Below are 24,382 nucleotides of genomic sequence, written 5' to 3'. Positions count from 1 at the left end.
TAATGCTGGAGAACACTTATGAATATTCATATTTAGGAGTATTCAGTAACATATTTGTTTCAATTGCTTCATTATTGTAGGGTATGCAACTTATTTAAACACATTGTTGGTTGTGCAGTATTTGTGCTGATTTAGTCTTTTAGTGTATGCTACGTGCCGGATTAGTTATTTATTTTAGAATGATTTTTATTTTTTCATTTTGAATTTACGTCTATTGTGTTAAATTATATGGGCCTGAGTCAATGAGGAAAGCAAAGCAAAATAAGAAGTAAGATGGTTAAGGGTAAATCAGACAGCTGATGATGCTTGGATAAAAGCAAAGAAAATTGCAAGTGAGGACGCCAATCAAACAGCAATATGGAAATATCTTCACTAACTGTTTATGGGGTATTTAATATTTAAAATCTTACGTTACACATAATCTAGTTGTCTTTACCTCTTTTACTGTTCTTACTGCAGTATTTAATGCGTGAATTGTTAGACTACCTTTCGGTTTATCTTTTGGTATAGTTAAAATGGTCATTAGGACATAGAACCTGTTGTTCATTTTTTTGAATCCCACCACTGAACGTAAGCTATAGACTGGTTTTCTACTGGCAAAGCATGGTGGGGCTTGTAGTTTCACAACATCTGGAGAGCAATGGGTTGGCCAGGCCTTCCCTGGACCGATGCAAGTTAAATGCTGATTGGTTGCTATAGTTATATATATATTGCTATAGACGGTACAAATGTACACATAGATGCAATGTTAGTACTTATATAGCCCTCTGTGTCTACAGATATGATTATATGTGTTTACATATGAAACTGAATAACAACTAGGGAAAATAAATCAGCTAACTAAATAGCGGCGCTTACTTACATCCAGTAATGTCAAGTGATGGCTACTAAATAGCTTCAAAATAAGGTTATTAAATCATATATTTTACTCAAATAAATGAAAACACAACAATCATGAAATTTGTTGAAAATATATATTTAATATCACTTGTATAAGATATAAACTAAACATAATTTAATATTTCAAAAACATTAAAATGATCACAAGGGTTAAATATCATTAAAACATAATATTTTCTTTACAATAAATAGTGTCTTGTCTATCCAACTAGCCAGAGTCATTCTGGGACTTGTAGTTCTACAACAGCTGGAGAGCTGCTTCTATTAAATGACTGCCGACCATCAGACATGAAGCAGCTTGATTAAAAATGCTGAAAAAAGATCACCAGGAACTGTCGAGACTGGATCCACATAAGTACTACAGGTTCTGTGTACAGCGCTGGTTTATAAATAGCTGATGATGATGATGTCATGTTTGTGATGATCCGTGCACCCTCCTGTGGTAGGTCTTAGAGTGAAAGTTACCCCGAATACACTTTGGATCTTTTAAAAACCACACTTGCCAACATTTTCGTTTGGGCTTCCGGGAGCTGCGGAGGGAAGGTGGGCGTGCAGGGGGCGGGGCGCCGAAAATCGCGTGAATCGCAGCGTTTCAACCAAATTCTGCCCACTTCACTAGGAAGTGGGCAGATCAGGGAGATTGCCACACTCTCCAAGGAGTCCGGACATTCCGCGAGAGTTGGCAAGTATGTTAAAAACTAGTTTAAGAGAAAACCTAAAATGTTACATATGTGAAAAGGGATGGTCCTAAAGTGTTACATATGTGAAAGGGGATGGTCCTAAAATGTTACATATGTGAAAGGGGATGGTCCTAAAGTGTTACATATGTGAAAGGGGATGGTCCTAAAATGTTACATATGTGAAAGGGGATGGTCCTAAAGTGTTAATAGACAGATGTAGAAGTGACAGATACTGGTCCCACCATGTGCATTTCCTGCTGACCCACATAAGGTCCCGCACATTGTTTTCACAGTAAAATTCAGAACACAGACCTGCTTTGGGCACGTTATTGGTTATTCATACTGTGGAAAATTATGTGCATTTATATGTCTGCATAAATGGCCTTTTTGTCTGAAATGGTCATTTATAGTGTACCTGTTGTCTGCATGCAGTGGAGGCAGCCATTTTGTTGGCTACACCAATATTCAACCTACAGGTGCAACTTACTAGGAAGCAGTGAGATCATGGAGGCACAAGACACATACATTCAGTGATGTCACTGTAAACTACTGAATTTATAGCCTGCATTCCCATGATCACTGGCTCCACCCACAAAATGGCTGCCTCCTCTATGCTTATATGGTAGGAACACTTTAAAGGGAAATATATAATTAGTTTATTTCAATATATATATCCTCATTTCTACATAAAGGTAGCTGTACGTCAGACAGAATGTACCAGTCTCCAGCTGCTGGTATCACACATTCAGGGCTCTATTTACTAATATTGGGTGACATGGAAGATAGCGCCCATTTCCACAATAAATTGTCCCCGGTGATACTGTCTGGCAGCAGTAAGAGGGTTCGTCTGGCCAGCGTAGTGCACTGGGATGGCCTGGACGTGGGCTTCCAGCGCCAGATTCAATTAAAAACAGTAAAAAAAATAATATATATATATTTAAAAAAATATAAAAAAAATAAAATAAAAAAAATAACTGTATTTAAAAAAACTGGTAAAACGCTTTATTGAATAATAAAGCATGTTTTCCTACGTGGAACCTCTGCCCTGAGATGGCGATAAGAGTACAGAAGCTGCACTTGTACCACCGCTGTATGTGGTAAAGAGGTTTCCTCATTAGAGTCACTAGAATTAGTGTAATTTCTCAAATATACAAACATCTATTTCGTTATAGTTAATATTACATAATTTAACATAACATATTTTACAACTTATCTCCTCATTAAAACGACCATTTAATTACATGCTGCCTTGTGGAAAGCGTCAGTGCCCGTTGTAGCCTTTCAAACGTTCTATCTGCAATGGAAAAGGGTCTGGCCAAACCATGGCGCTACGAAACAATCTCATTTGTGGCTTCATTCTCCTCAGAGACAAAGGTTAGCTGCTCACAGGACTCTCCGTATTCCTCAGTAGGTAGTGTTGGTAGATGTGGAGTGCTATAGAACGGCTTGCTTAAATACTGTAAGGAAAACAAAACAAATCAGTTCATTTATAAACAAGAATACTTGCAAAAAATGAGTCACACCACTATTTCACAGCCCTAGGCCCTATACACAGTCACTATTGGTTGTCACAAATTCTGACGTTGAAAGATTGACATGGGAAACTCATCTACTAAGTATTGAGCACCGTGTCCTACCAAAATAAATATTTCAAAACCATTCTACAAATTGCTAAAACTAAAAACAGAATTGTTTTTGTCTTTGTTTTACGACTTCTTCATAACCTGTTGTAATTATAAGCTCAAACAGCAACAGGAGCATCAGAAGTGAGAACATTTGTTCATTAATTCTAGAGATGGGCGGGTCCGGTTCCCCGAGAACCGAACCCACCCGAACTTTGGGTATCCGAGTACCGAGCCGAGCAGCTCAGTACTCTCCCGCCCGTTCCGAATCCAAATCGAGGCCGAACGTCATTGTGACGTCGTCAGGTCTCGGGGCTCGGTTCTCGCGATACTTCAACTTTATAAATACACGCCTCCACAGCAATCCATCGCAATTTGACAGAGGGAGAGAGCAGGGTGTAGTCATAGGCTAATTAGAGCAGGGACAGAGAATACAATATTGTTCTTGCAATTGCTCTAACCAAAATCGCTAGAGAAGAGAGGAGGATAGAGGTTTATTATTTTTTGTTAATATTTGGCACTCCCCAGTGCTTTTGGGGTGTCCCCCATAATTGTGCATAAATATTTCTGGCTGTCAAAAGACATATCTGTCAGCAGTATCTACCAAATAATTTTTAGCACTCCTCGGTGCTTTTGGGGTGTCCCCCATAATTGTGCATAAATATTTCTGGCTGTCAAAAGTCATATCTGTCAGCAGTATCTACCAAATAATTTTTAGCACTCCTCAGTGCTTTAGGGGTGTCCCCCATAATTGTGCATAAATATTTCTGGCTGTCAAAAGTCATATCTGTCAGCAGTATCTACCAAATAATTTTTAGCACTCCCCAGTGGTTTGCGCTCAGAATGGATTCAAAGCAGTCCACATATGATCAGAATGAGCAACCAGGTTCTGTCACCAGTCCTGATGTTAGTGTTCCCAGTACGTCATCTGGCCAAGGCGATGTCAAACAACAGAGTGTTTCCAAATTAGTGCAAAAAACAAAACCCCCAAAAAAATTTACTGTATTGAAGCGAAAAAGAAGTGTAACTGAGCAAAAGTTAAGTAACGATAAAAAAAAAATTGCAAGCATGCCATTCTACACACGCAGTGGCAAAGAGAGAATGAGGCCTTCACCTTTGGCTATTAGTGGCAGATCCCAAAAAGTTACCCAGCCTACAATTGGTGCACAACTACTGTTACGCGTCAAAGCCGAGCTGCAAGATAACAGTGAGGCATTAGAGGAGAATGTTTGCTCTGATTCACAAATGACAACAATCCCTGTGGAGAGTCCATCCAACAGTGGGATGTCTAATCGTGAGCATTCTGCTGATGTGTGCCTTAATAGCCCGAGTGTAGCCGGTGATACCCAAATTGGGGATGCCACTTTGGAATTAGAAGAGGATGAGGGGGAGATTTGTGTAGGCGACGAGGGCGCTAATGAGGATGTTGATGAGGATGAGGTTGTTTGTGTAAGTCCTGCACCAGTGACAGCAGTTCTGGCACGTGACAAGAAAAAGGCCATTGTCATGCCTGGGCATAAAACAAAAAAATCCACTTCTTATGTGTGGAATTATTTCTACCTAAATCCAGACAACAATTTTATAGCCATTTGTAGTGTATGTCAAGCCACAGTCAGTCGAGGGAGGGACCTTAACCATCTTGGAACCTCGTCTATGTTACGCCATTTAACCAGAGTTCATGGCAAAGTGTTGGGAAAAGCTGAAAGTTCTTCCCAAAAAAATACAAGCACTCCATCATCAGCTTAGACCCTCCGCTCACCGACATCCCAACGGCTACAAAATACACCCACCACACCATCCTCATCAATATCCTCAGTAGCGCTCGGAGTTAGCCCGGCATCCCACTTAAGGCTGGATGACTCCTGCACTATTATTGATTCCTCTGAAGAAAGCGTTAGTCCTGCTGCTGCTGTTGCTGCTGCTGGGGGTGAATCGTCATCCCAGAGGCAGGTCAATAAAATGAGCAGTCCTACATTTCAGCAATTAACTGTGAAACAATCATTTGCGAGGGGAAGCAAATATGACAGCAGTCACCCAGTCGCCAAGCGAATCACAGACGCCATGGCTGCAATGTTAGTGTTAGATCTGCGTCCAATCTCCACAATAAACGCAGCTGGTTTTTCACAGTTAATTGAGGTTTTGTGTCCGCGTTACAGAATTCCATCGCGACACCATTTCTCCCGTAAAGCAATTCCACAACTATACCAAAAGTGTGTAAAAATGTAGAGATTGCGCTGAAAAATGCCATTCTGCCCACTGTTCACTTAACCACAGATATGTGGACAAGTGGAAGTGGCCAAACCAAAGACTATATGACTGTGACAGCCCACTGGGTTGGTCATTCATCTTCACCAGCAGGAACAGCAGCAGCATGTACACCACTTCGTAACATTTGTCACAGGCAGGCCACTCTTTGTATCACCGGCTTCACTAACAGGCATACGGCTGACAATTTGTTATGCAAACTGAGAGATGTGATTGATGCATGGCTTATACCACTCGGACTCTCCCCAGGGTATGTCATTTCTGATAACGCCAACAATATAGTGCGAGCATTACAGCTGGGTGATTTCCAGCACATTCCCTGTTTTGCTCACACCATCAACTTGGTGGTGCAGAGCTTCCTACGAAATAACCGTGAGGTGCAGGAGATGCTTTCGGTGGCCCGTAAAATTTCAGGCCATTTCAGGCATTCAGCCACAGCATGTAGGAGATTACAGCAGCTCCAAGAGCAGTTTAACTTGCCCTGCCACCAACTTAAGCAGGAGGTGGTAACTAGGTGGAATTCCACCCTGTACATGCTTCAGAGGATGGAGGAACAGCGCAAAGCCATCCAAGCATATTGCACAAGCCATGACATTGGGAAAGGAGGGGGGATGTATTTCACTCTTGCACAGTGGGGAATCCTTTCAGTGCTGTGCAAGGTGCTGAAACCATTTGAAGTTGTGACGTGTGAGGTGAGTGCAGACTCTGCTAGTTTGAGCCAAGTCATTCCTTTAATTAGACTATTGGAAAAGCAGCTTGAGAAAATGAAGGAGGAGCTGAAAGCAAGCAATTCAGCAAAGTATGTTGGCCTTGTCGATCAAGTACTTAATTCGCTTCACAATGATCCTCGAGTTATTAAGATCTTGAACTCGGATCAGTACGTTTTGGCCACTGTGCTTGATCCAAGGTTTAAAACCTACATTGAGTCTTTACTTGTAAATGAGCGAGATGTGAACTTTTGCAAGGAGCTATTGCTCAGCAAGTTGGCCGCTGAACTGGGCCTCGGCTTGACGACGTGTCCTCCTTCACTTTCTCAAGCTGCTGCTGCTCGTAAAAAATTTAATTTCCAAAAAAGAAGCAGGGAAGACGCAGGGGGCAGACCAGAACAATTTAACATCTGGGCTGGTTTGAAGGTTTTTTCAAAAAAATGTGTCACTTTGCCAATAACTCCATCCAATACGAGTATAAACATGCAAAGGATGGTGGAGGATTATTTTCAAGAGGTAGTTGATATGGAAATGTCAGACAGTCCCTTTCCTTACTGGGAAGAAAAGCAGGCCATTTGGAAACCCATGTACAAACTTGCTTTGCAATACCTAAGCTGCCCACCCTCCAGTGTGTACTCTGAACGAGTGTTCAGCACAGCAGGGAACTTAGTCAGTGATCGCCGTAGAAGGTTACTTCCCAAAAATGTGGAGAAAATTATGTTTATAAAAATGAACTACATCTTCCACGAGGAAGGCCTTCACCATCCAAGACATCCAAGCACTGACTGTTCTCTAATGGCGGATTCAAGCGGCGATGAATTGATAGTCTGTGATGATGACGTACACACTGATGAGGGTGAGGATGAAGCTGAAGATGATGATGATAACATCTTTTTAAAACTTTCTATGTAAGTGTAGGGTGCAATCTACCCCCAAAGAGGAAAGGGACTTGTGGCATTTCCATATCACATACCATCTTGAAAGGCTGCTGTTAGGGCAATTTATCCTTAAGGGTAGGGTGTCATAGACAGAGTGACCCCAAACTGGCTTTGTCCATTTTTCATAATATTGTACAGTCTATAACGGCTGAATTTTTTGGTATTTTATACAAGTGGAGGGGGGCCTAGAGAGACAGAAACCAAACTGGCTTTCTCCATGTCAATTAATATTGTACAGTCTATAATGGCTGAATTTTTTGGTATTTTATACAAGTGGAGGGGGGCCTAGAGAGACAGAAACCAAACTGGCTTTCTCCATGTCAATTAATATTGTACAGTCTATAATGGCTGAATTTTTTGGTATTTTATACAAGTGGAGGGGGCCTAGAGAGACAGAAACCAAACTGGCTTTCTCCATGTCAATTAATATTGTACAGTCTATAATGGCTGAATTTTTTGGTATTTTATACAAGTAGAGGGGGGCCTAGAGAGACAGAAACCAAACTGGCTTTCTCCATGTCAATTAATATTGTACAGTCTATAACGGCTGAATTTTTTGGTATTTTATACAAGTGGAGGGGGGCCTATAGATGCAGAAACCAAACTGGATTTGTCCATTTCAATTAATATTGTACAGTCTATAACGGCTGAATTTTTTGTTTTTTTTAAACAAGTGGAGGGGGGCATATAGAGACAGAAAGCAAACTGTCTTTTTCCATTTCTTTACATATTTAACTATAAGTGTAGGGTGCCATATACATTCAAAGACGATGGCTGCATTGCCAATATGCATAGATGGAGAGGAAGACAATCTGTTTTGTGTGTAGAATAAATGAAGGCCTACCAACGAAGAATTAAACTGTTTTTTTGGATGATTTATTACCTCAACAATTAGATTACTTATCTCTAAAACAGTTGGAGCACTAAATTGGGTTAATTTAGGCCCAAAAACATGGATTTTCCAACAAAATAGCAAAACAAAACCAAACAAAACCAAAACCAAAACACGCAATGGCGGTTTTGCAAAACCAAAACCAAAACACGACGGTAATCCAGATCCAAAACCGAATCCAAAACCAAAACATGGGGGTCAGTGACCATCTCTAATTAATTCCACCTGTGTGCATAGTTGCCAACCTTTAACAATTGGCCTCCGGGAGTCTCGGTGTAGAGGTGGGCGTGAGGGGGCGGGCTCCGCGAATCGCGTCATTTTGGTCACGCCCCCTCTGACGTAATGACGCAAATGCATCATTTTAACATGGGCAGGCCAAAATGATGCGATTGCCGGAGAATTGCATCATGGAGGCTTCAAATCTGCCCACTTCACCAGGAAGTGGGCAGATGCGGGAGAATTATCAGCTCTTCCGGGAGTCCGGGAGACCTACCCGGAATTCGGGAGTCTCCCGGGAGAGTTGGCAATTATGCCTGTGTGTGATATAAATACATCACCCGATCTCTGTTCTTTTAAAATGAACAATTGCCCTCTCTGTGAGGTCTTACAGCACGGTAGAGACTTTCCAAAGATTCTGAAGAAGATAGAGCATTCCAAACAAGTCAGATATATGATTATAGAGAGGCACAGAGCTGGAGAAGAGTTCAAGATCATTACAGGGGCATTAAACCCTCTCAGAGCTCCATGCCATCCATTGTAACGAAGCAGAAGATTAAATTATTAAATTACAGCCACACTACATAGATCAGGCAGACTTATATGCCCTTCTGCAGGAAAGAAGAGCTCTTGTCAGAGAAACTACTGTGAGGCCAACTGGGGCATATAACAAGCTACAGACGTCAGGGGCTGTGATGGAAGATAATCTACCTGGGTCAACATTCTCCAAAGCAACCACAGAATGGGTCATTATGGAAGGTTCACAAGTAAAACACACATCATTGCCATCAAAGTTTGCAAAATGCCATCTAAAAGATACTTCTAAGTTGCGTCGGAAAGTCTTGTGGTCTTGCAAGACTAAAGTCCAAATTTGTGGCCAAAATGCTAAGCAGTAAGTATAACACATAGGAAACAATGCAAACCAGCCAGGAAACAGCGTCCGCACTGTGACACATGCTATGGGGACTGGACTGACAAAAACTTTCTACTCTCTGCCTAAACCAGGGAGGAAGTTGGTCAATGCTCCAAAGGATAGAGCAAAACAGGAAAAGTCTAACATTATATTTCTGGACGGTGAGAGGAAACTGGAGCGTCAGGGGAAAACCCACGCACATGGAGAGCATATAAACTCTACGCAGATAGCGTAAAATATAATACAATGCTAACCACTGTAGTGTCCATTTATTGTGAGCTATGTCTTGCAGTAAATGCAATTTGATTTTTACATTGATAGGTCCACTAAGTATCTTAGGTTTCCATTTGTGACATTTTTTAACGTATATAAAGCATTTAATATGTTTTAAAAAGAAGGTATTCTCTCTTGGCCTTATCTATGGAGGTCCTTGCTAATAAATAGAAATAAAACAGCTAAATTATACTTTCACGATATTATTGCACTGGCTTTTGCTGCTGCTAACTGACACAGGGCAGACTTATCGCATTGAACGTATCTCCCTATTCATCAGAGGGTTACCCCTGCGATAACACTGTTTATTGCCGGCAACAGCTCAGATTATTTAACTTTAATATCAAGCATTGTGGTGGGTTATTATTTAATTAAGTGGAACTGATAGAACAAATCTAACCCACACCTGCAAAGACTGGTCCAGTGAATTTGTAAGTTAACTCTTACAGCTTATACTCTGCTGCATAACAACTTAAACACAATAGGGCTCAATCACTAGCGCTGCATTTAGGTGCCCGAAATCATAGCAACCAATCAGAAACATGCTTTCATTATCTGACATGCACTAGACAGATAAAAAGCTAATTGCTGATTGGTTGCTGTTGTTCAGTGCAAATATTCCACCTATGTGCAAGTTTTCACAAGGTATGGGAATGTTTAAACATATTTGTGACATGTGACATATTTTAACAGTCCTTAAAGTCATTTAAAGCAGGATAAAGTACAAACCTCTTTTAGATGCTGTGGGAAGGAGTAAGATGGGAAAAATATATATCGGGTCATCTTATATGCCTTGAATATGGCGTAGGTAAGTCCTATGGTTGCAATAATTGTAATGACCATAGCTCCAAGGAACAGCACGGCTATTTTCCATGACAGTATCCTACCTGCAGAGCATACACAATGTTATCCAATAAAATCATCTGTTGTGTCCGACTGCGTCATTGTCATCATTATATTCATAAATTGCCACATTAAGAAATGGAAGACTTTAAACAAGAACTCAGCATTCATATTGAATATATTTGTTTTATGTTAATATGGTTGAAACAAATGAATATATTTTACATTTGTTCAATTACAAATGCACTAGTTAAACAAAATATGGTTCCAAAGCACATCATATCTTTTTATTTTATTTTTAAACCAGACTACAAATCTCGTTCAACGATGGAACGATGTCGTTCCGATTCTGCAGTGTGTATGTACTCAGGACCGGCAGTGTCCATAGATCTCCATGGAGTGTGCAGAGTCACCATCTTTTCAGCCGATGGTTATGACAGATGAAGAGCACTGATCTGACGGTAAATGGTGTAAAATGTGTTTAGTGTGCACACATGGATCAGCTGCTGATCGGGACTTTTTTTTTTTTTAATTGTTAGTAAAATCATTAAGGATATTGCATCAGGAGAAATTTTGTACAGTGTGTACCCAGCCTTACAGTAGGGCAAAGGTAACGATTTAATTACATAATTACCTGCAATAATTGAGCTGCAATAGGCATGAAAGCTATGACCGAAAGTTTCTGTGTACAGTGCTGTCTAAACTGTATTTGCTATATTAATATAAGACATAAAAATGATATTTCTTACCATCATCTGTGGTTTTCTCACAGACCACTGGGCTGAACCGTCCGGTTTTGTTATACTCCGGAATATAAGCTTGGACTTTAAGACAGTACGTGGTCCATTTCTCTAATTTATTCAGAATGTCTGTGTTTTGTGACGTCTTCATGGTTATAACCTGGGAAAAGGTCATTTTTATATATGAAGTAACGATTACAAGTCATTTTCCATTATCTAGCGATCACATTTATACCAGGAGATCAGAAAGCAGAATATACTCAAGATGAACTAAAACATACAAATAAAATAAAAACTGAGCAGTATAATTTGGGGGTAATAAAATTGAACAACTGGATCAGTACTATTGGACCACGTGTTGTGGCCAGATCGCTGACTAATTTGGTCACTGACTATTGGGCTGATCAACCTGGTTACACAGTTTTTGGGCAGATTTAGTCGTAGGTCCTGTCTGCTGAATTATAGATGAGAGCAAAGCAGACATAATAATAACCGACCCATCCTATAATGATACAAAGACTTGTGTGCTCAGTCTCTCAGTTAGTGTACATTACTTACATGCGTAGGGTCTAGTTCCTTCCAGTACGCCATTATGTAAAGAAGTTCCCCATATTTGTCCTTCAATGAACTACCATCAGATTCTAGTTTGGGTCCTGACAAACTGACATCCAGAAATCCTGACCTGGAGGAGACTGTCACCTCTGGGGGGCCGATAATTGCTGGAGGCAAAAACAGAATAATGTCACATAGTATTCTATCGTACATGATTTTGGGTGGACTTACATGTAGGCACCTTTAGACCTTTGTTGACAGGTGCATTGAGAATAGAGGCTTCTCAGACCCCAATTTGATGTGGCCACACCCCCTTAATGTGACCGCACCCCTTCTGTATATAAATATTACAAATCACATGGGGACTATGTCATACATGCCTACTCTGCCGGAATTCCTGGGAGGCTCCCGGAAGAGTAGGCAAACTTCCCGTTTTCGCCAAAATTCACGGCATTGAATGGCGGGGGCAGGGCTTAATTGTGTCGTTAAGCCCCGCCCCTGTTATTCAATGCGTGAATTTCGGCATTTTATAGTGGGGACAGGGCTATGGTGATGCGACAACGTCACGCCCCCTCCTACCCCATGTCATATGACTTATCCCCGGCATGTATGGACTATGTTCTAAGACTAGGATCTGTAATTTAACTCTAATATTATTAACCAGAGCTATAAAAGTTTTCTTGTCAAGATGAACCACAATAGCATCATTTGCAAAATGATTATGGTATTGTATGTTATCATCATCATCATCATCTATTTATATAGCGCCACTAATTCCGCAGCACTGTACAGAGAACTCACTCACATCGGTCCCTGTCCCATTGGAGCTTACGATCTAAATGTGTTATCAAAGTAGCCTGATATAACAATAAGAAGGGAAGTATATTTGCTAATGGTTAGATATGCCCGTCTTTGTTAAATTAGGTCCCCATGTCCAGCACGGTTTACTTTTGTTCCTATATTGTATCAGCTAAGCCTAATAACAGAAGTACATTATATTTTATCCACCCCACCCACTGTGTACTTATTCTTTATGTGTGCGGCATGGGAAGCCTGATCTGTAGAGCATTTACATACCAATCTATTTATATAGAGACAAATACAGGATAATATAAGCCCAGCCGCCAATCAGCACAAAGCACACGATTCACCAAAACACTCCCTGATCTGCCTAGCCACAGGGCCGTCTTTCTCATTGGGCACAACGGGGCAGGTGCCCAGGGGCCCTGCAGCCCAGGGGGGCCCGTCGGAGGCACGACGGAGGAGGAGAACATAGAGGGAGCCGGATCGCCAGCTGACCACAAGGTAAGTATTGTCTTTTTTTTTTCCAGGTTTTTTTTTTTTTTTTGCTGCCTCCGACGTGCCCCCCTGGGCTGCAGGGCCCATATATATAATCATATTTATTTTTTTCTATATATATATATATATATATATATATATATATATATATGTATATATAAGGGCCCTGGTGCACTGCTGTGCCCGGGGGCCCAAGATGTTGTTAAGAGGGCCCTGCCTAGCCACAGTCACTTCCCTGTGAATCCACCTTGTGTGGGGTCTGCAAATCAGGGTAGTTGGCAGGTATGTATGTACCATAGAGAGCAATGATCAATAACAGCTGTATCCACAGTGTGATCGATGAGCCTCAATCCTCCTGAGGTAAAATGATCTTATATTGGGCTTCTCACAATTTGTCGCTTTAGGACACTCTGTCATCTCCCTTACATGGTCCCTGCTTAGGTGAGGTGCTCCCCTCTCCTCATTATAAGTCAAACCTTGGACTCTCTAAGCATTTTACAGATTATAGATGGCATGTCAGCACATGAGTTTACAGAAATGACTTTTATGACCTTTAAGCTGCAATATAAAACTGCTCTTCTATAATATATTCCTCATATTCACAATGACTCAGAAGCTTCACCTCATAGCCTGAGGCTTTCCATCAAGGCTGCATCTGTCAAACGTTCCGTTAAGATATTTTCCTTCAGTCCCCTACTTCATTAGTCCCTGAATGCTACTATCGCATATCAACCTACCTCACTCCTCCGCACAAGACAGTATTGCAGTTAACCCAACTTTTGTGAACTTTTACACCAGTTGTCCTAACGATTTCTATGTAGTATGAGTTTCTACACCTTTCTAGAATATAAGCTCTCATTAGAGTGGAGCCAACATAGAGTAGAGGCAGCCATTTTGTGGACTAACCCTATAGAGAATGCAGCCTCCACTAATGAATGATAGGCTGCTTTATCAAAATGGCTGCCTCCATTGTATGTAGGTGATAAGTATATTTTAATATTAATGTGTAAAATCACATTAATCCTTAGTATTACTGTCTGTAAGGTTCCCATTTATATGAATGTATTTTAATACTGCTGAGTAGCAGCGAAGTAAATTTTAAATTCATGAACTGGTGCAAGGATGTTTCCATTATAATGTGACTATAAAGACATAAATTGAATATAGAAAAATCCTAGCAAAGTTATCATACCCAGCAACATTTTAGGCCATGCCCCTGATCAGCCAAAACCCTTCTCAAACAAGCCCATTTATGACAATACACATCTTGTCCACCAAGATTGGCAGATATTAGCTATTGTTGGGCAAGTACGATAGGCTTACATTTTCTATTATAATGTAATCATCATCATCACCATTTATTTATATAGCGCCACTGATTCTGCAGTGCTGTACAGAGAACTCATTCACATCAGTCCCTGCCCCATTGGAGATTACACTCTAAATTCCCTAACACACACACACAGACATGGTCGGGAATTGAACTCATGACCCCAGTGCTGTGAGACAGAAGTGCTAACCACTGAGCTGCCCACTAAGGGCACTGTTCCACGAAAGTGTTTAAGCATGTTTGTCATGCAGAGCAGCTTTGGACAGAAACTCCCCCCAACCTTCCCACCTATCAGGACAAAGCTGTCCTGATAGGGATGACAGAATGGAGTCCTCAAATCGGGACTGTTCCACCAAAATCAGGATGGTTGGGAGGTATGCTTTGGGTGATAACGCAAATCACACACATCAAAGTTAATTTGTGGGCTCAACCAACCTTGATCATGCAGCCTATACAGTCACCAGGAGGCAGTGCCTCATGCATATTAGTCAGTGCCTCACTGTTATCATTGGTTCTTAGATGTATACAACTGATAATGCAGCCTATACAGTCACCAGGGAGCAGTGCCTCATGCATATTAGTCAGTGCCTCCCTGTTATCATTGGTTCTTAGATGCATACAACATAATGTAAATAAACTCTTCCTATAAACAGTCTATATTAAGCACATAAGCTATATAAGGAAAACCACTTACTTTGTTGGTAGGGGTCAAAGTGTATCTTTGCCCAGTCAGATACACTGTCATTTACTTCCGCTCTAACTCTCACATAGGATGCGTATGTAACCATGGTGAGATCGCAGAATAGCTGGTTGGTGATACACACTTCTTTATAGAAATTATTCTTACTATTAAAATCCCTGTAAAAATGAAGACATTTACCATTATACTCCTGTCAGGAAATCATGTACTGTACTGTGAACATAATTTGCTGCAAATATGCAATGCTAACGCAAAACTTTTTTTTTATTGACTATAGTATACAATACAACTCTCAATAAAGCAATAAAATGGTTGCTCCTTTCTGACATAGTTCACTGTATGGTAAAGAGCAGGACATGGTGTGTATTGAAGTGATGAGGCTTTTTATAATGCCATATAACCGTCTTACAGATGCATTATCACCTAGGAAAACATTTTACGGAGCAGCCCCCCTGAGGCTTCGGTTAGGGGGAGGAAAATATTTTCCTAGGGGGCAATGCATTAAAATGGATAATGGAGGCAGCCATTTTGTGGACTGAATCGATATTTATCAAAATATTTTCTATTTGGTTAAAAACCAGCGACATCACTGAGGTACAACTGACTTTAGTGGTTGCTGGTTCCTAGAGAACTGATGCCACAAAATGGCCGACACCGTAACGTCAAAGAGAGGCCTACTTTAAGTTTAGTTTTCTTTAAAGTAAAAGTGTCATCAAGATACAATATTGTGTACAGTGAAAGTCCCTTTAGCTTCCTTTGTACAATATGTTGATAATAAGTTAGATAATCAACATCGAGATGTAGGTGACGATCAGGTGACTGAGTGATTTAAAATTGGTGAGGTAATTAGTAACACTAAATATGATAATGTCATTTAGTTTCTGTTTTTTATTTTAGTATTTATAAGAAAATCATATATCCAAGACGTACAACTTATAATGCACTCTGTATATCGCATCATCGCCGAGGTCAGATGACAGATTCCATTGTAAAATGTTCTTGAAGTTCACAGAATACATAGTGAGATTGACGGGTGCTGGTACTTTCCCGAAACCTGAAATGTAGACAAAACCAGAAGCTGATCAGGCTGCAGAGGGGATTATATTAGCTACAATATGAAGCCATGGACATCGCTTTTAAGAATTGCAATACATTGTGTACACTGGGAAGAGTTGTCAACTTGTAGAATGTTAAACACATACTTCTTTGTAACACTTATTTTGTATATATTATTACACGTGTTGTTATCAGTTACAGCAGGGGCAAACGCAGGATTTGTAGAGGGCGGTTTCCACACCATGACGCCAATGGGCGTGACCAGCATGCATGGGGGCGTGGCTATAATATTAGACAGTGCTTGGCTGCTCTCCAACTCTTCCTATCCCCATAATATACATGGGCTACTACTGTTAGGTGCAGGCAGCTCTCCCTTTTCAAGTAGAGCCGTGTGAAGCGGGGGCAGGGTCCAGCCACCTCAATTATACAATGCCCCAGGCTTGAAGGGGGGTTTCCAGGCACTAGGAAACTCCCTCTCGGTTTGCCTATGTACAGGTACCAAGAGCAATGAATTACTTCCTGAGGTAAATCAACCATTAATATCAAATTATGTTTAGGGCCATGTATACAAATGCTGGGGAGGTATAATTTCCTAATATTCTGGCTGCAGGAGGAGGCCTCAGACTATTGAAATGTTGGGAGGTTTGGTTTATATGTCAAATAAAAAACAAACAAACATTAGAAACCAATGGGCATTCACAAGAGAACCTCGCACAACCACTATTAGAACTTTTTTTGTTCTATTATTTGTTTTTAAACTAATAACATGTAATGTACAGAACATTGAAAAATGTAAATGTTGTTGGGGCCACTTTAACTAGCAAGTAATGGCTGCAAGGTCCTCACCCGTGTATCACATCATTATGATGTCATGCTGCAAAATACTATATATTAGTCCATCCAGGCTGTTTCAATTCAGAACATAACTACAAGATGGCACATTGTAATGCTGGTTATGAAATGGTAAGTAACACTAAGCAGAAATTACTAGCACTTTGATTAACAATTATTAGAATAAATGTGTATCAATTGTATGTAGTGGCAGCAAATTTAAGGTTTGAAGAATGATTCATATGTATAATTTATTTTCTATTTTTAGGAGCTAGATGACGACGACGATATTATTTGGTTTACCGCTCCTCGGAGTGAGGACAATGATAAGCAATGTAATTAAAGCTCTGAAATTATAATAAGTCCTTCTTTAATGTCCTGGCCCTTCCTTCCCCTTTATTTGTAAGGATATTCCTCTGTGCCAATCTGAGCATATGTACCAGAAAAATAACACATCAATTCAAGTACATAGATCAGGCACTTAGAAATAAAATGGTGTAAGGTGCACATATTGGGGTCAGAAGGGGAGATAGTTTGGCTAATTGCACTTATGGTGCTAGTCAAGATTATTGACTGTTACTTTGCATCTTATCTACAGAACGAATCAAGTGGAGGAGGATCTTTAAAAAGAAGGTACGTCAATAGTCACCTGTACATTACATTTACACCTAGGAATATCCATCCACTACAAAACATGTTCCAGATGTTGTGGGACTACATCACACAAAGTCATCATACAATTACTGGCTGACTGAAGGCTGGATGACAATTGTTAGAGTGTGTCTGTTTCTCTGTCTACCTACCTACCTACCTACCTACTCTGGCTGAGTGACATGTCTGTAATAATAGAATAGTGTTTGGGTTTCTGCTACATTCCCCCATTAATACCCCACACCTCTGCTTACACTACTCTACTGATAGCACACTTTTATAGACATATTTTATCTTCTGAATTAAATCTCATAAGCATATAATGTCCCATAAAGAGTTTTTATTGTTGGTTAGATTGTTTTCTCCTATTAAAATGTTTTTTTTTATTCTCTTCCCTGTACCATATGAAACCTCTGAATATGAACTCTTAGAGGAACCCATGCAGGAGCCCAGCATGAAGTAAGTGACTTTCATAGCTCCAGAAAAACTGAAAAAGTGTAAACACTTCCAAACCCTTTCCCAGTGTCTTCCCCTCACAGTGTGTATATATAGATATGTTTGCCCTTCTAAAATGTTTGCATTGTGCACACGGCTCCCCATTTACCAGGTTTCTCTTCATTTTACAGGAAGAAGCCCAACATATTCATCAGGGCATTATTTACTATATGCTGTATAACAATGAGCAACGAGGACGCAGAGTAAAAGCTGTTGCCCTATGGTGTTGGTTGGGCTTCCATCCTGGTGGAGTGAATTAGGTTGGTGACTGCTGTGGAGAAATGACCTACCTAACCAAGGTAGCGTACCTACCTTGGTTAGGTGCACCTGAACAAGATAGGTAACTTCTCCACAGCAGTCACCAACCTATTCACTCCACCAGGATGGAAGCCCAACCAACACCTAGGAGGATCTTCTAGAAACATCAGATTAAACATGAAATAAAAAACCAGCATCTAATGTGTGGGAGTCAGTCACGGGCTGGCAGGTATCAATAATAGCCGTTGGACTGAGCGGCCCGGGGGCTGTCCCCTGGTCCAGCCCGCCCCTGGTGGGAGTGGTTCTTTAAATGAATGAGTGTGCCAAGTCTCCTATTCTAACACATATTGTCCATGCTGATAGTGTGGACATTGTCTGAGATGCAGTCTTATGGTGCTGTGTGTGTCTTTATATGACTCAGGACTTGCAGGTGATTGGGAGCAGCTGTGAGTGGGTTTGTGGATGTGGAGGGATAAGAATGTGTGGGAAGTAATATACTAAGGGAACGGTCTTTATAGTGTGTGCTTGTATGTGTGTGTGTGTGTGGGGGGGTAATATATTAATGAGGGGAAACACAAATAAAGTGACGTGTCATTGAGAAACATTGTTAGGGAAGTAACTGTAGTGTTTGTATTTCTCAATGAGATGACCTGTAGGGATGGGCAGTATGGAAGGGGCTCTCAGTAGGGGAGGATGTTCTGACCTGTTGAATAGTTTGAGGCAGTGGTAGTATGAGTTGTGGGGAATCAGGAATTATGAATGGAGGACATGCTCAAGCATGACATTTGAGATCCAGGAATCTTAACAACTTCCAGGACAATTCACACCATTTTACATAAATACAATACACTACCCAATCAGGCACAGTACTTCACCATCACCTGCAATAGCAAAGTTCAAAAGTAACTTTGTTTCTTCTTCCCAGATATTTTTATGCACAATAGTCCCATAAGAACAGAACAGTCTATTCCCCATTTTTACACCTAACTAAACTGGAGATAAGGGGCCTAGCTCAAACCCTGAAAAACAGCCCCATACCATTATCCCTCCTCCACCATACTTCACAGTTGGCATAATGCAGTCAGGTAGGTAATGTTCTCATCCACCAAACCCAACTCATCCCCATCCCCCAACTCGCCCATCTGACTGCCAAACAGAGAAGCGTGATTCATCACTCCACAGAACACGTTTCCACAGTCCAGTGTCTGTGTGCTTTACACAACTCCATACGACACTTGGCATTGGTCTTGGTGATGTGAGGTTTGCATGCAGCTGCTCAGCCAAAGAAACCATTCCATTAAGCTCCCGCCGCACAATTTTTGTGCTTACATTAATGCCAGAGGAAGGTTCAGAACTCTTCAGCTATGGAATCAGCAGAGCGTTGGCGACTTATACGCACCATGCACCTTAGCAGTCGTTGACCCCGCTCTGTGATTTTAGCTGAGTTGCTGTTGTTTCTAAACACTTCCATTTTCTAATAATATCACTTACAGTTGACCGTAGTATATCCAGCAGGGAAGAAATTTCACGAACTGTCTTATTGCAAAGGTGACATCCTATCACACTTGAAGTCACTGAGCTCTTCAGAACGACCCATTTTGTATCACAAATGTTTGCAAATGGAGACTGCATGGCTAGGTGCTTGATTTTATACACCTCTGGCAACGGCTTGATTGAAACAATTCAATAATTAACAGGTGTGGCCAAATACTTTTGTCCATGTAGTGTGCATATATTTATAAAGCTGTGTGCAGGTAATCTTCAACCCAGATAAAAAGTATAGCATTTGATCATGTGTCTGGCCAGAATGGGTAGAGTTTGGCGTGAGTTGGTCAGCTCAACATATATTGCAATATGTGGAACTAACATTCCATGCTTTTAATACATTTCACCAAGTAAAGAATTCTTGTTGTCATAGTGATAGACGCAGGAATGTTCTGTTACGTGACAATAACTGTCACTCTATTTCTGCAATCACTAGAGGTAAGGGTGAGTCATAATGTCATAATGCAATTGGGGAAATTGTAATTGTAACTTCCTTGTAAAGTATTTGCTCAGTGATTGGTATAGATTTGTCCTATACCCCTGAGTATAGACACCAAGGGGTATATTTAGTAATCGGCGGGTTTGAAAAAGTGGAGGTGTTGCCTATAGCAACCAATCAGACTCTAGTTAGCATTTACTTAGTGCATTCTACAGAGTGACAGCTAGAATCCGATTGGTTGCTATAGGCAACATCTCCACTTTTTCAAACCCGCAGTTTAGTAAATCTATCCCCAAGAGCCTGCTAAGGTATGAATTACCAGAACAGGTGAATAACGCTACTTGGTGGCATTGTCTAATCTTTTAAGGTCTATAATGCAGCATATATACAACATGATTAAAAAAAATACATCCTTATCCACTCTCCTCTAGTGATTTTGGTATTTAAAGTTTAATATTTCAGTCAGTAACTCTTAAAGCAATTCAACATCATCCATGATGTAGATTTATTTTGCACTTTATCTGTAGAGATTCCTCCTTTTCCGGGAACAATGCCAGCCGTCATATCACTGTTATGTTTCTGGTCTTTTAAACCAATCCCAATTTTCACTGGCTAGACCTGTAGGTGGCACCTCTATATGTCTGTGATACGTATTTCATTACTGACTATCTAAAGAGCACATGGGCATTGACTCATTTCTCCAGTGTTGTACTTGTGTCTACTACATGCTCTTCTGAATACAAAATGAGTATTCACTGTGTATTTCTAGATTTGAGTTAAGGTGCAAGTATTGCCTATACACAGTGGAGGAAGCAATTTTCTCGGCCAAACAATATCAAGCTTATCAATTAACTATTTCCTAGTGATTTTATAGTTTGTGTTCTCATAGCGGTTCAGCCCCCAAATAGCTGCATCCACTGGAGATAGGCAGCAAGTACATTTTAAAAAAAACACATTTCAACTCCACTTTTGTTCATGCTGGTGCAATTTTAACGGTGAATGCATCGTTAACATTACTTGGCGATAGGGTGCAATGATCCCTGTGAAGAAGTACACTCGGAGCTCATATTAAACCCTGGATGGGCTGCTCCTTGCTGTATTGTCCTGTGGTTATGGTCCTTCTGTTGCTCACTTATGTTGTACGTGTTTTGCTCAGGAATCTATGATATCTATTCCAAAGTAATGATAAAGCTGCTTTCACCGAGCGTCTGAACGGACCATGGATACAAGTAGAGCAGCCTTACGGGTAAAGGTATAGGTTTAAGGAACTGAATGTATGGACCTGTAAGCGTCTATGATCTTGAACCTCCGACAGCATCTCTTTATCTATGGGGCTGTGCGGTAACGTGTTGTCAGTGAGAGGGTGTATACACAATGTTTAGACTTAGTAGAATATTCCTTTAGGAGTTATAGTGAACTGGTCAATAACCTACACAGACATAAGCGCAGACTAAAACTTTCATTGACAAACCTATATGCAGGGGCAGGTTGGAGGGCTGGGGGGCATCTGCCCCCCGAGCTGGTCCCATAATGGGCTACCTTGGGCTGGGTCACTGAGCCACCTGCATTTTTAACCTTTAAAATAGGCTCCTGAGTCGAGTTTTGCCCCCCAGGTTGAAATTCGTCAGCCCTTCCCTGCCTATATGTCCCAATAACGTCCCTGAACATATTATAGAGCTGGTAACTATACTTAAGCCCAGAAACCTGCATAAGTAGACACTAGCTGTTAGGTTATTACTAAACGTTAACTTCTGTTACTAGTAGTTCTAATGTTAAATAATACAACTTACTTGAAATCCAGACAGAGACAAAAATGATAATTCCATAGCGATACATGATCTGGTCTTTGTGTGCTGTGGTTTGTAATATGCTGCTGTATTGTCACATTCAGCGACAACACATTCACTTCCTCATTTCTGTAGGAATATACAGAGTTACAGGAAAGTACTACAAAGGGAGGAGACTACTGACAGCACACAACAGTGTCACGTACCTCCCACATTGACTACAGTGTACGTATCTCCCACATTGACTGCAGTGTACGTACCTCCCACATTGACTACAGTGTACGTATCTCCCACATTGACTACAGTGTACGTATCTCCCACATTGACTACAGTGTACGTATCTCCCACATTGACTACAGTGTACGTATCTCCCACATTGACTGCAGTGTACGTACCTCCCACATTGACTACAGTGTACGTATCTCCCACATTGACTACAGTGTACGTATCTCCCACATTGACTACAGTGTACGTATCTCCCACATTGACTACAGTGTACGTATCTCCCACATTGACTACAGTGTACGTACCTCCCACATTGACTACAGTGTACGTATCTCCCACATTGACTACAGTGTACGTATCTCCCACATTGACTACAGTGTACGTATCTCCCACATTGACTACAGTGTCACGTATCTCCCACATTGACTACAGTGTACGTATCTCCCACATTGACTACAGTGTACGTATCTCCCACATTGACTACAGTGTACGTATCTCCCACATTGACTACAGTGTACGTATCTCCCACATTGACTACAGTGTACGTATCTCCCACATTGACTACAGTGTACGTACCTCCCACATTGACTACAGTGTACGTATCTCCCACATTGACTACAGTGTACGTATCTCCCACATTGACTACAGTGTACGTATCTCCCACATTGACTACAGTGTCACGTATCTCCCACATTGACTACAGTGTACGTATCTCCCACATTGACTACAGTGTACGTATCTCCCACATTGACTACAGTGTACGTACCTCCCACATTGACTACAGTGTGCGTACCTCCCACATTGACTACAGTGTACGTATCTCCCACATTGACTACAGTGTGCGTACCTCCCACATTGACTACAGTGTACGTATCTCCCACATTGACTACAGTGTACGTATCTCCCACATTGACTACAGTGTACGTATCTCCCACATTGACTACAGTGTACGTACCTCCCACATTGACTACAGTGTACGTATCTCCTGCATCGCCTCAGTTTCCTTATGCCTAATCAATACATATTTTACAATAATTATTAGGGAATATTTGCGATTCTCATTTTCATTTACCTTTTTGTCTAAATAATCTGTTTTTCAGTGAGTTTAAAAACAAATACACAAATAAATAGAATGTAATTCACCAATTTTGTAACTTTCACATGCGCTTTATTGAATGTTTTAATGCTTTTTACCTTGAATGGATATTTTTTTTTTCTATAAACCTTTTCATCACATAACAAAGCAGTCCGTATTGCTATTTGACAGCACGATTGAGAACATTTTATACACATATTTGTAAATGAAAGAAACAGTATTGTAATTAATGTTATATAGTCTTTGAACATTTTAGACAATTTGTTCTCCATTCATAAAGTAAATATAATAAGATGGAACACACTAAAATGAAACAGAAATTAAATATTATACATAACAAAAAAAAAAGAGAGAGAAAACAGTAAAGTAGCTCACAATGATGTATGCAAATATTCTTGTTGAACTGAATTAGACAAACCACGTTGTAAGTTGTTATAGGGCTGGGACTATTTTGTGTTAATTGAGGGGGTTTTCTTTCTAAAAATATATATAAATACAAGTACAAGTTAACTTGTGTCTATATAATTTATTTGCAATAATGCACCACTGCTTGCATCTATAGTAGAGATGCTCACTGACCCCCGTGTTTTGGTTTTGTTTTTTGTAAAACCGCCCTTGCGTGTTTTGGTTTTGTTTTTGCTTAGTTTTGTTTTGCAATTTGTTAAAAAATTATTTTTAGCCTAAAATAACATAATTTAGTGCTCCACCTGTTTCTTGGATAAGTGAGGTAATTCTACAGTTAATAAATTTCAATGAGGGCTGACCCCCCTCTCCCCCCTCCCCCAGGTTGTGTGCTTTTATCAGACACACACCAATCCAGGGTGCCAGACTCATCGGCTACACAAATCTCCCCCTTCTAATTCCAAAGGGGCATTCTCAATTTGTGTATCACCGGCTACACTCGGCCTGTTAAGGCACACATCAGCAGAACTGCTGAAAGGGCCCTTCTTTATGGGTACACTATCAGAATAGTTACGATTAGACATCCCACTGGTGGATGGACTCTCCACAGAGATTGGTGTAATTTCTGATTCTGAGCATACTTTTTCCTCTAATGCCTTACTGTTTTCTTGCAGCTCGGCTTTCACGCGTAACAGTAGTTGTGCACCACTTTTGGACTCCAAATTAC

General features: G+C 40.6%; 1 protein-coding gene across 1 annotated transcript; it reads right to left on the bottom strand.

Moving 5' to 3' along the window:
* Positions 1 to 989: 989 nt before the first annotated feature.
* Positions 990 to 22,104, bottom strand: LOC142139515 (interleukin-10 receptor subunit beta-like). The gene is made up of 7 exons (XM_075197185.1): positions 21,936 to 22,104; positions 15,801 to 15,924; positions 14,865 to 15,028; positions 11,548 to 11,708; positions 10,999 to 11,149; positions 10,136 to 10,293; positions 990 to 3,037 (listed from the first exon to the last, which is right to left on the bottom strand). The coding sequence occupies exons 1-7, from the start codon at positions 21,979 to 21,981 to the stop codon at positions 2,909 to 2,911; spliced, it is 933 nt and encodes a 310-aa protein (XP_075053286.1). The 5' UTR covers positions 21,982 to 22,104; the 3' UTR covers positions 990 to 2,908.
* Between the last annotated feature and the right edge of the window lie 2,278 nt (positions 22,105 to 24,382).

This window comes from Mixophyes fleayi, chromosome 2 (assembly GCF_038048845.1).
Source record: "Mixophyes fleayi isolate aMixFle1 chromosome 2, aMixFle1.hap1, whole genome shotgun sequence".
NCBI lineage: Eukaryota > Metazoa > Chordata > Amphibia > Anura > Limnodynastidae > Mixophyes > Mixophyes fleayi.
This window is presented reverse-complemented; position numbering and strand designations above follow the sequence as displayed.

Excerpts from the sequence above, each read along its gene's own strand:
- LOC142139515 (XM_075197185.1), bottom strand. The coding sequence starts at position 21,981 with ATGTATCGCTATGGAATTATCATTTTTGTCTCTGTCTGGATTTCAA. Across the intron at positions 11,709-14,864 it reads CTTTGACCCCTACCAACAAA|CAATTATCGGCCCCCCAGAG; the intron begins GTAAGTGGTTTT and ends TTTTGCCTCCAG. Across the intron at positions 10,294-10,998 it reads TGAGAAAACCACAGATGATG|GTAGGATACTGTCATGGAAA; the intron begins GTAAGAAATATC and ends TATGCTCTGCAG.